The sequence below is a fragment of the Zalophus californianus genome, chromosome 9 (assembly GCF_009762305.2).
Source record: "Zalophus californianus isolate mZalCal1 chromosome 9, mZalCal1.pri.v2, whole genome shotgun sequence".
NCBI lineage: Eukaryota > Metazoa > Chordata > Mammalia > Carnivora > Otariidae > Zalophus > Zalophus californianus.
In genome coordinates, this window is record NC_045603.1 from 58132909 (window position 1) to 58145189 (window position 12281).

General features: G+C 57.1%; 1 protein-coding gene across 4 annotated transcripts; it reads left to right on the plus strand.

Moving 5' to 3' along the window:
* On the plus strand, positions 1-12200 carry ANKRD52 (ankyrin repeat domain 52). Of its 4 annotated transcripts, none has more exons than XM_027593077.2 (28): positions 1-126; positions 451-534; positions 1021-1099; positions 1310-1380; positions 2425-2625; positions 3175-3262; positions 3400-3542; positions 3822-4034; positions 4310-4388; positions 4691-4805; positions 4990-5072; positions 5181-5298; positions 5505-5573; positions 5714-5854; positions 5936-6016; positions 7582-7693; positions 7896-7967; positions 8255-8456; positions 8722-8809; positions 8886-9003; positions 9602-9821; positions 10026-10113; positions 10225-10308; positions 10421-10566; positions 10793-10875; positions 11045-11166; positions 11348-11439; positions 11914-12200. In XM_027593077.2, the coding sequence occupies exons 1-28, from the start codon at positions 100-102 to the stop codon at positions 12162-12164; spliced, it is 3270 nt and encodes a 1089-aa protein (XP_027448878.1). In that variant the 5' UTR covers positions 1-99; the 3' UTR covers positions 12165-12200. The 4 variants fall into 4 exon arrangements, with proteins under 4 accessions (XP_027448878.1, XP_027448879.1, XP_027448881.1 ...); XM_027593078.2 differs by having other exon boundaries at positions 11084-11166; XM_027593080.1 differs by having other exon boundaries at positions 11348-11501; positions 11914-12114.
* Positions 12201-12281: the final 81 nt, after the last annotated feature.

Consider the following 12281-nt stretch of genomic DNA (forward strand, 5'->3'; position numbering starts at 1 on the left):
AGCCGCCGCCGCAGCCGCCGCCTGGGCCGCCCCGTGTCCCCGGTGGAGCCGCCGCCGCCGCCGCCGGGAGCTCGATGCGGACGGAGCCCGGGCCGGGCCATGGGGATCCTCAGCATCACGGACCAGGTCAGCCCTCCTGTCCTTGCCCGCTTCCTCCTTCCAGGGTCCGGCGCCGCCGCCACGCGAGCCCGGGGATGTGAGGCCTAGGCTGGGCCCGAGCCCGGGGCTCCCGCGGCTCCCGCCCCGCCCCACGCCGTGCTCCCCTCAACCGAGCCGGTGTCCTTGGGGGCCTGGCGACCGGCCAAAATGCCGCGGGAGTCCCCTGCAGCCAGGACCCCAGAGCGGAGCCCCTCCAGCGACGCCCCTCATCAAACCAGGTGTCCCCCCCGCCTCGCCCCCCTCCCCTGGTTCCGCTCCGGCCCGCTCTCTGAACGCCGGTTCTTCCTGCAGCCGCCCCTGGTCCAGGCCATCTTTAGCCGAGATGTGGAGGAAGTGCGTTCCCTCCTCTCACAGAAGGAGAACATCAATGTACTGGTAAGTTGGGATCAGGGAGGATGGGGAGCCAGTAATCTGGGCCCTGGTGTTCTGGACCCCTCCCAACCAGTGGGGCGGCTCCGTGGCTCCTTGGCTCGGATGAGGCCGCAGCTCCTTCTGCCCAGGGATGGGCGCCTGCTCTACATTTGGAGATGCAGAGCAGGTCAGGCTTGAAGCATAGACCAGTGGAGCTGAGGATGCCCAGAAACGGTGTTCTCTTCTGAACCATCAGTGTCTGCAGCGCCCCCGCCCCTCCTGGAAGAAGGAGACTGCCTCACAGCCCCTTGGCCCTGACCCCGACTCCCTGACTCCCTGACTCCACGACTCCACCCTCCCTCGGTGCTTGTTTTGACCTAGGATAGGGATTTAGGAGGCTGCAGAACCTATCGGAAGAGGTGGGGAAAGGCCTGGAGCTCTAAGACTTGGGCTGGGGTCCTTGATAGTTCACCCTCCACCACAACTGCTGCTCTTTTCTGCCTTCCCCAGGACCAAGAGAGGCGGACCCCATTGCATGCTGCTGCCTACGTAGGTGATGTCCCCATCCTCCAGTTGCTACTGATGTCAGGTGAAAGTGGGGAGCTGGAAGGTGTGGCACCTAGGGAGGGGACCTGAGGGAAGAGCCTTTTTTCTTTTTTTTTTCATATCCAAGAATTGTTCTCTGGTACTTGGTCTGGGAGAGCCTTCATCTCTATCTGTATTCCTTGGCCTGATTACTGGCTTCCTTCCCCACTTGCTGTCCACCTCCCACCAAAAAGAGGAAATTATATCCCCACAGGTGCTAATGTCAATGCTAAGGACACACTGTGGCTGACCCCTCTTCATCGCGCTGCTGCTTCCCGAAATGAGGTACCGGCCTCCTCTGTCCTTTCACCCTTTCAAAGAGGATGAGTTGGATAAAGGTGGAAGTTAAGGATGGGAGAGCCTCAGCTGTCTGCTTACAAGCTGGTCTACCCCTAGGTCAGGAGACTAGACCTTGGCCCCTCCCTCCTACCCCTAGAACTGGCTGGTAAGGGGGGCTGAGTGTTGCCAGCTGATGTGACGTCAGGGGAGAGCTTAACACTGGGCTGGCAGACTGCAGGGGGCCCTGCTGCCAGGCCTGAGTGACTCATCCGTCCCTGGGGGGCCACCTTGGAGTCTGATCCCCCTCTGGGCACTGAGATTTCTTACCTTGTGATGGAGGGATTGAGGGTAGTGATCTGTTGCGTCCCTGCCCCTCAAGCAGCATGAAAGTTGACACACAGAGGTCGAACATGCCTCATCAGTTGGGTTCATCAACCCTGGGGGGGTGGGGGAAGGCGGGGAAGGAGACCTCTCTCTAGGTTCCATGGTCAGTTCCCTGGCTCCAACCACCAGGGGGAGGGACTAAGGCCAATGGGAATGGGGTGGGTTGTGATTAGGATGGACCTTTTAGCCTGAGTTTTAGAGAGGAACCAGCATCTGTTTGCTTACTGAGGTAATGGAAGTGATTTTGCTGCCTATGGAAGGACTGTAGGAGAGTATTAAGGGTAGCAGGAGTCTGTATTTTTCTAGTGAAAAGTAGTGAGGGATTGGGATCCTCTATATATGTGGATTTGCTTGGTCAGAGCTGTATATGTGGGTGAAAATTTTCAGGGTCGAGGTTGGGGAGTGATACCAAGTGGCTTGAGGAGAAGAGGAAGGGACCATGCTTTCCTCAGCAACGTAGGCAAGATTTTAAACTCTCAGAAGATCCAGAAGATGGGAAGTAGGCATTGAGAGGCTACGTATGTTGGAAAAATGAGAAGAGACTCTGTGCTGGGGGCTTGGGGGGATGGGGCTACATGTGCCATGCTGACCGGTTCTTCCCTCCACTATCTGTTTTACCTCCTACTTCCCCCTCTGTCTTCTCTCCTGTCCCCTGCTCCATAACAGAAGGTGCTGGGACTGCTGCTGGCACATTCAGCAGATGTGAATGCCCGGGACAAGCTGTGGCAGACCCCACTGCACGTGGCTGCCGCCAACCGGGCCACCAAGTGTGCTGAGGCTCTGGCACCCCTGTTGAGTAGCCTCAACGTGGCTGACAGGAGTGGGCGCAGTGCCCTGCACCACGCAGTGCATAGTGGGCATCTAGAGGTGAGGACTGCTCTAGTCCATACCCAGCCCAGTCCTGTGCCTTCCTTCCCTTCCCACTCCACCCCACCCCACCCCACCCACCTTCCTCTGCTTCTGGGCCCTCAGGTCTGGGGAGCAGCGGTCTGGATGACTATATAGACACTTGGGCTCAAGCACCAAGGGAATGGTTGGGTTAGATTGAAATTCTTGACTTGGACTTTAAGTCCAAGGTAAACTGTCTGAAGTTGCCTGGAAAATGTTTGTGTACCTGCCTTTTTCTGAAGCGAGTGTCCATGTTTTTCAAACGTGTTAGAAGATTTTTCAAAAGAATTTAAGAACCACCAGATCATATGAAGAGACTCCCTTGAGTTTCCCTCAAACTTACAAATCTATATGGGATCTGCTTCTTACTCTCTGCTTCCTCTGTTCCCTCTAGTTCTCCAGATTGTTCTGTTCAAGAACAAAGACATGTGGCTGCCTCAGCCTTTTCAGGAACTGAGGCTTCTGCCCTTAGGTACATTGAAAGCATGAACCTGGCTCTGAACAGGTGTCTTTCATCTCCTGATACAGACGGTGAACCTGCTCCTGAACAAGGGAGCCAGCCTGAATGTCTGTGACAAAAAGGAGCGGCAGCCTCTGCACTGGGCAGCTTTTCTAGGTGAGGAAGGGTTCGTGGAAAGAGGAAGAATTTGACAGGATTTCTAAGGCAGGGATGGGGGTTGCAGCCTTTGGAGAGAGGCGCTTGGGGTCTTAGTTCACCCTCCACCCCCTTGAGAGCCTTCTCGCTCTTCCTAGGGCATTTGGAGGTCCTAAAACTGCTGGTGGCACGGGGCGCGGACCTCGGCTGCAAGGACCGCAAAGGCTACGGGCTACTCCATACAGCGGCTGCCAGTGGTCAGATTGAAGTGGTGAAGTACCTGCTCCGGATGGGGGCTGAGGTCAGGGGGCCGGGCACTACGGGCAGGGAGGTGGAGGTCAGAGTCTGTGGGTGGAGACAGAAGCGTGCTGGAATGGTTGGAGTGGTTTGGGGAGGTCGGCAGGATACGGTGAGACGTGGTGAATAACACTGGCTATAGGGAATAGGCTCAGTCTGTTGAGTCAGGAACCTGAGGTGTCTCGGGTGGTTGTTGGAATTCTGGGAATCTGTGCTGGCTTCCATTTTATTTAAACCGATACCTCCCTATGCCTGCACCCTCCCTGCACCCCTGGAAATCCAGATCGACGAGCCCAACGCTTTTGGAAACACAGCTTTGCACATCGCCTGCTACCTGGGCCAGGATGCTGTGGCTATTGAGCTGGTGAATGCAGGAGCCAATGTCAACCAGCCGAATGACAAGGGCTTCACGCCACTGCATGTGGCTGCAGTCTCCACCAACGGCGCTCTCTGCTTGGAGCTGTTGGTCAATAATGGGGCCGATGTCAACTACCAGGTGCCTAAAGGGATGAGGCTGCAGCCTGGCCCTGGGGGTCCTGGGAGAGAAACCCGGCCCTGGGGGTCCTGACCATATCTTCTCCTCTGGATAACTCTGGGGAATTGTCCATTTGCTTTCTGGGTTGATCAGACCTTGCCAGGGACCCAGGAGAGTGTGGGCTGAGCAGATGTCCCCAAGACCAGTCCATCCTCAGAGATGTGTCCTTTCGAAGGGGGAACAGGGCCTTCTCAGTGCCTTGCACTGAAAAAAAAAAATTTGCCATATTTTAACAGAGCAAGGAAGGGAAAAGTCCTCTGCACATGGCTGCCATCCATGGTCGTTTCACCCGCTCCCAGATCCTCATCCAGAATGGTATGGACTCTGGAGACTTTGTGCTCTCTTCTCCCCCAGAGAACTCATCCCTAGAAGCCCCTTTGTGTCTTGATTCCACTTCCCACACGACCTTCCAGTGAGGATGGGCACCTAGAGCTCTGAGCAAGGCACCTGTGGAAATGGCCCTGGTCTGCCTGGCCCATCCCCTAAGACTTACAAACAAGATAACACACGTGGAAAGCTTAGCCTGGGGCATGACACATAACAAGCACTCCCATGGTAGCTAGTGTGAGTGGTCTGGAGCCTAAGGTTGGCCTGAGTTCGTGTGCCTCCCCTCTCAGGCAGCGAGATCGATTGTGCTGACAAATTTGGGAACACGCCACTGCACGTGGCTGCTCGCTACGGACACGAGCTGCTCATCAGCACCCTCATGACCAATGGCGCGGATACCGCCCGGTGAGTCGGGACCCCTCGGGTCTGTACAGGCTGCTCATGTCAAACGTGGAGGCACGAAGAAGCTTGCAGAAAGGAAGCTTGCAAAACCTCGCTGTCTCCTGGGCTGGGGGTGGGGGGCACAGAAAAGAGGTCTATAACTGGTCTCTCCTGGACCTAAGGACTGAGTGCCTCAACTTCTCCCCAGGCGCGGCATTCACGACATGTTCCCTCTGCACTTAGCTGTTCTCTTTGGATTCTCTGACTGTTGTCGTAAGCTTCTTTCCTCAGGTATGTGCTGACTGGTTGGGGGTTGGGCAGGTGTGCAGGCGGGTTGGGGCCTCTCCCCACTCTGCTCAGGGCCCTCAGACGGGATCTGTGGCTGTTCTGGCCCTGCAGGTCAGCTGTACAGCATTGTGTCCTCACTCAGCAATGAGCACGTGCTTTCCGCTGGGTTTGACATCAACACGCCTGACAACCTTGGCCGCACCTGTCTTCATGCTGCTGCTTCTGGAGGGTAAGTTCTCCCTCTCCCAGGTGCTGAGAAGAGATCTGGCCAAGGGTCTGGGCCCTCCTCTGCTGCCCAGGTGTGTCCCCCTGTCACAGTGACAACAGTCACAGCAGAAAGGGCTGTCCGGCGCCATCCTTCCTCTGCCCCTCCCTGTGCCTGTGGCTTCTCCTTGAGGCTCTCGCTTTATCAACCCTCATCCTCTTTCCTTATAGGAACGTTGAATGTCTTAATTTGCTGTTGAGCAGTGGAGCTGACTTGAGGAGGAGAGACAAGTTTGGAAGGTGGGTCGGTACGCAGGAGTAGACGTGGGGAAGGTCGGATAAGAGAGACGGACGATGGCGGGGACTAAGCGGGGAGAGGATTACAGAGCAGCTTCGGGGCGCCCCGGCTCTTCCACCCACGCTCCTCGCCTTCACCGCAGGACTGCGCTGCACTATGCAGCCGCCAACGGCAGCTACCAGTGTGCGGTCACGCTGGTGACGGCGGGCGCGGGCGTCAACGAGGCCGACTGCAAAGGCTGCTCTCCCCTGCACTACGCCGCTGCCTCTGACACCTACAGGAGGTGAGAGCCCCCCCCCAACTCTGCCTTCTCCGCCCCACTCACTCCCCTGGGCCTCCCCCGACCTCACTGTCTGTGCTCCAGAGCGGAACCCCACTCACCTTCCAGCCACGACGCTGAAGAGGACGAGCCACTGAAGGAGTCCCGCAGGAAGGAGGCCTTCTTGTGAGTAGCCTGGCCCCGGGCTGCGCTTTCCCAGCAGTGTGCGCTCCGGGCCTGGCCCTCGCTGCCGAGGCTCCGCAGCTGGCCCGCCGGCAGGGCGATTGGAGCCCTCGGGGCCTAGTCCTAGACCGAGTACTGTGGGTCAAAACAGAAGTATGAGACCTAGTTCCTTCCTCAGGGAACGGATGGTCTTCCTGAGGGAATCAGAAGAGCTAAACGCTCCAAATCATTTATCTATTCCGTAAGGATTAAGTGAGGATTTACTTACTAGGTACTAAGTACTGTGCTAGGTACCGAAGATAAAAGATGAATTAACCCTTGGGGTGCCTGCGTGACTCAGTCAGTTAAGCATCTGACTTGTGAATTCGGGGCTCAGGTCAGAATCTCAGGGTCACGAGAGCGAGCCCCACATCGGGCTCCGTGCTGGGCTTGGAGCCTACTTGAGAATCTCTCTCTTCCTTTCCCACTGCTCCTCCCCCTTTCCTCTCTAAAAAAAAAAAAAAAGATGAATTACCCCAAATTTCTGCCCTATGAAATTCATAATCTGTTGGGAAATGTAAATAAAAGGGCACTTATGCGTTCTAACATAAGATGTTAACAACACGGAGAATGGTGCAGAGTACATGGGAACTCTAGACTATTTTCAGTCTTTCTGTAAATCTACAGGTGTTCTGAAATGAAAGGATTATTTTTTTTTTAAAGAAGGATAATTACAGGGCGCCTGGGTGGCTCAGTCGTTAAACGGCTGCCTTCGGCTCGGGTCATGATCCCAGGGTCCTGGGATCGGGTCCCACATCCGGCTCCCTGCTCGGCGGGAAGCCTGCTTCTCCCTCTCCCACTGCCCTTGCTCGTGTCCCTGCTCTTGCTGTGTCTCTCTCTGTCAAATAAATAGAATCTTAAAAAAAAAAAAAAGTATAACTACAATCAAAGAAACTCAACTGTGTGACCTTTGATAACAACCTCTCTGTGCCTCAATTTCCTTAACCATGGTAGGAATAAGATGAAACCATTTAGTTCATGGTTTCATACACATGAAGTGCTTAGAACAATGCTTGACAAGTAGTAAGTGCTAAGTATTACTATTACTGCTAGTACTTCTAGGCTGACCCTACTAAGAAGGGTGCCAAGGGAGTACAGAGGAAGAGGCACCTCAGGGAAGGTTGGGGAAGGCCCCATAGAGGGGAGGAGGCTGGGAGCGAGTTTGAGATGAGTAGGACTTCTTCAAATGGGTTGGAAGGAGAAGGTAGGAGGGGTCAGCATGTCTGGAGGTGGGTGGAAAATGTTGATCAGCAGATTGATAACTGGTAATTGTGCTCTAGGTTCTCTAGGAGAGTGTTCCAAAGATAAAGGAAGGCATTGAAGCCAGAGCAGTTCAGGGGTGATGTGAAGGAGGTGGTGGGTCTGGAGCCGGGGTCGAATGGGCAGGAGTTAGCCTCCATAGAGCAGAGGATGGGTGTTGGCCAGTGAGGCCTGGAGGGGCTCCCTTGCCCCTGTCCTCTGATCTTCCCACAACCGGGTCCTCCCCAGCTGGGCCTGTCCCTGCCTCACAGTCTGCCCCTGTCCCCCAGCTGTCTGGAGTTCTTACTGGATAACGGTGCAGACCCCTCCCTGCGGGACAGGCAGGGCTACACAGCTGTGCACTATGCAGCCGCCTACGGCAACAGACAGAACCTCGAACTGGTATGTGTGGGATCTGGCCTGGAGTAGAGGAAGCAGGGGCAGGGCATGCAGTCACCTTTGTGTTTGTGGATTCTGAAACCAAGGGGTGGTTGACTCAGATGTCTCTAGCTCCAGGAGCTTAGGGGATTACTGTGGGGAAGGATGGGGGATAACATCTTAGGAGTTTGAGAACCCTCAGCCCCTACTTTCCTGTCCATTGCAGCTCTTAGAAATGTCCTTTAACTGCCTGGAGGATGTGGAGAGCACCATTCCAGTCAGCCCTTTGCACTTAGCTGTGAGTCCTCAGTCCTTTCCCCCTGCCTTCCTTGTCCCTACCTGCCCCAGGCCCACACGCAGGCATGAGCACTGTGACTCTGTCCTGGCTTCTGCCTTCTTGTGGGGATGTGGCAAGCAAGCAGTGGTGTAGGGAGGGGTGGGCATGGTGCAGGTTGAGAGCCCGAGGGGCCCAAGAACTCCTGGGGAGGACTGCCGCTGGCGTTTCCCCATTGGGCCCAAGAGCAGAGTGGGGGCGGTGTCCCGAGCTGTACCCATTGGTTTTCTGCCCCCCCACCCCGCCTCCAGGCCTACAACGGTCACTGTGAAGCCCTGAAGACACTGGCCGAGACGCTGGTGAATCTGGATGTAAGGGACCACAAGGGCCGGACCGCGCTCTTCCTGGCCACTGAGCGAGGCTCTACTGAGTGTGTGGAGGTACTTACGGCCCATGGCGCCTCTGCACTCATCAAGGAGCGCAAACGCAAGTGGACCCCCCTGCACGCTGCTGGTTAGTACGCCCATCACGCTCTTCCCTCCCCTTGCCATACCAAGCCTTGGAGACTGGTCCCAGATCCCTCCTGAATGGGGTTAGGGTTGGGAGTGGAGCAGGGCGAGGAGAATGGAAACTTCACGTCCTGATTCATGCCTTCCTATCGCCCAAGACTTTGGCCTGCCCCCCCAGGTCTTCCCGTCATCACCCTTGAGTCCTTTATGCTTGACCTGGCTGCCTCCTTCCCCTTGACAGTACCCTGACACAGACCCTTTTCTCCTAGCTGCCTCTGGCCACACTGATTCCCTGCACTTGCTGATCGACAGTGGGGAACGAGCTGACATCACAGATGTCATGGATGCCTATGGACAGTGAGTGTGGGCCAGGGGCAGGATGCAGCTTTTACTGTCCCTGCGGGCCCTCACCTTTCTCCTGCCCCCTCTGTAGAACCCCACTGATGCTGGCCATCATGAATGGCCACGTGGATTGTGTCCATCTGCTGCTAGAGAAAGGATCCACAGCTGATGCTGCTGACCTCCGGGGCCGCACTGCCCTCCACCGTGGGGTGAGTGACTTCCTGGGTGGGGCTGCTCACAGACAGGCCTGGACATGGGAGCACAGGACCCATCAGCAGTAGGACAGCAGATTGTCTAGCAGGTGGGCCAGTATTTTGTGCCCAGGGTCTTATTGGGCCTTACTGTGTTTGCTCCAGGATGAGTACCTGACATCTGTAGCAGATCTCCCTGATTCCCTTGCTTTGTAATCTCATACAGCCACATGCTCACTACCCAGACCCTGCTCCAGGATACCCAGACCCTTATCCTGGCCCACTGGCTAATGATGCCACTGTCTCAGGCCTTCTCCACCATCACCTGGCCTCAAGCTGTCTCCTCATCCCCAGGGGATGCTTTGATCCCTTAGTCCTTTGACATTGCCATTTGTCCCCTACTCCATGGTGCCAGAATCAACTTTTGCCATTCTGGTTGTCTGTTGGCATAGAGAGGATGGAGGCAGGAGACGTTGATTCCTAAACACTTAGAGTTGTTGTAAAGACGAGGATGGGCACCCTGGAAATGGTTCTCATTCCGGGGGGAGCTCCAGCGACTGGCCATTGGGCAGGGAGTGGCCCTGCACCCTCCCTCACGCCATCGCGTCACCCACAGGCAGTGACTGGCTGCGAGGACTGCCTGGCCGCCCTGCTGGACCACGACGCATTTGTGCTGTGCCGAGACTTCAAGGGCCGCACCCCCATTCACCTGGCCTCCGCCTGCGGCCACACTGCTGTGCTGCGGACACTGCTGCAGGCTGCCCTCTCCACAGACCCCCTGGATGCTGGCGTGGATTACAGTGGATACTCGCCCATGCACTGGGCCTCCTACACTGGTGCGGGCCTGGGGCCTTGGCGGGCACGGGAGTGGGGGGTGCAGCGTGGGGGAGGGCAGAGCAGAACAGAGACTGAGGCCCCGTGGGTTTGAGGAAGGGACCCGGGTTAAGCCAGATCTGGAAGTGGAGTGTCCGGAGATGGCACCGGACAGAGGTGGTCATTGTCCCTCTCCACCCCCGCTGCTCTTGCTTTCTCCTGCTCAGGACATGAAGATTGTCTGGAGTTGTTACTTGAACACAGCCCGTTTTCATACCTGGAGGGAAACCCCTTCACTCCTTTGCACTGTGCAGTGTAAGTCCCTTCCTACGCCTCAGCCCCGCCCGAGGGTCTATCTGTGACCGGGGCTTAGGACAGGCATTCCATTTCCCTCGTCCTTCCTGCTGACCCTTCCTCTTCCCCCAGAATTAATAACCAGGACAGCACCACAGAGATGCTGCTGGGAGCTCTGGGTGCCAAGATTGTGAACAGCCGAGATGCCAAAGGACGGTGAGTGGCGGAAGGCTTAGGGAGAGGCCTCGATTGTCTCCGGCCTCTTTCTGCTCAGGAGAACGAGCCTTCCCTTTTCACTCTGCCCTGACACCCCGCTCCCCCTCCCCAGGACCCCTCTTCACGCCGCTGCCTTCGCGGACAACATATCTGGGCTCCGGATGCTGCTGCAGCATCAAGCCGAGGTGAACGCCACGGACCACACTGGCCGCACCGCGCTCATGACGGCGGCTGAGAACGGCCAGACCGCTGCTGTGGGTGTGTAGGGGCCGTGCGTGGGAGGGAGGACTGCCCTCTCCCCTTGGGTTTCTGCAGGATGGGGCAGCCCTGCCTGTGGCGGGGCTCAGGAAGCAGGAGGCATGTCTTTGGACAGCTCATCCTCTGCAGATGGCCTGCAAAGTGTACGCAGGCGGGAGGGCCAGCAGCCATGAGGATTGCTGCCCTGGAGGGCAGGCATTAGTCCTCTACCCCCTCTCTCTCGCAGAATTTCTGCTGTATCGAGGGAAGGCAGACCTTACTGTGCTGGATGAGAACAAGAACACTGCCCTCCACTTGGCTTGTAGCAAGGTATGATCTGGATCGGTGGTGGCGAGGACCGCGCAAGGAGCAGGGCTTGACGGGGGCGGTGGGTGGGGTGGCTGCCCAGCTGGAGGGCGGACTGGCGTGGCCATCAGCATTGTCCAGCCTGTACAGCTCTTTGTCCTCCCTACCCTCTTCCCCAACTCCCGCTCTGCAGCCTGTCTGCTTCCACTCCATCTCTGTTCCTCTCCCTCAGGGCCATGAGAAATGTGCCCTCATGATCCTGGCAGAAACCCAAGACCTTGGCCTTATCAATGCTACCAACAGTGCGCTGCAGATGTGAGTGCCTGGGGAAGGGGGCTCCTGGCTGGGGGAGGCAGGTGGGTGAGGAAAGAGCCACCTGCCTTCCAGGGGTTCTCTGGAACTCAAGAGTATTTGTTCAGCACTCGTGCTACTCCGGCTGGGTGTGGAAGGGCAGCGTACCCCGCTGACTTCTCGCTTCTTTTTCCTTTCTTCCAAGGCCACTCCACATTGCTGCCCGGAACGGTCTAGCTTCTGTGGTGCAGGCCCTGCTGAGTCGTGGGGCCACAGTGCTGGCTGTGGATGAAGAAGGTGGGTGGGGTCCAGAGCCCCCCGCCTCTCCCGGGTTTGGGGTCAGGGACATTCTTCAGGAGGTGACTTCTTAACCTTGCTATAAACTGGGGTTTTTTTTTTTTCCCCAGGGGAACTCTTCAGAGCAGAGACCCAATACCAATACGCTAGAGTCTCTGAGGGCAGTCTGACAGAACTAGCCGGAGCCAGCAGGCTCCTCAGGAAGACCTCCCACACACCTCAGCCTCCCATCCTGTGTCCCCTGTGCTCCGCCCTTTACCCCACACTCTGACAGTCTGCCTGTCACACACACACACACACCCTCCCCCCGCCGCCCGCCCCGCTGGGCCCTCATCATCCTTGAATTCTGACGGTGCTGGGTGCTTGCCTGCCTCGGCTCCCCTCCTCAGATGAGAGCTCAGGGCCTGGGGGAAGGTGGGTAGGGACCTGGGGATGCAGGACCCCGTGCCTCAGTTCTCCCCCTCTGCCCTGCAGGTCACACCCCAGCGCTGGCCTGCGCCCCCAACAAAGATGTGGCAGACTGCCTGGCCTTGATCCTCTCCACCATGAAGCCTTTCCCACCCAAGGACGCCGTCAGTCCTTTCAGCTTCAGCCTGCTCAAGAACTGCGGCATTGCAGCAGCCAAGACGGTGGGTGGCTGTGGCGCCCTGCCCCACGGGGCCTCCTGCCCCTACAGCCAGGAGCGGCACGGCGCCATTGGGTTAGACGGCTGCTACTCGGAGTAGCCCCTCTTCAGTGTCCCTTCCCCTGCCGGTGGCTTGATACCTTATTCTATTTATTTAGAAAAAGTCTATACATTTAGGGCACTTTAAAGGAGAACACGACTGGGTGGGGGGGATGGA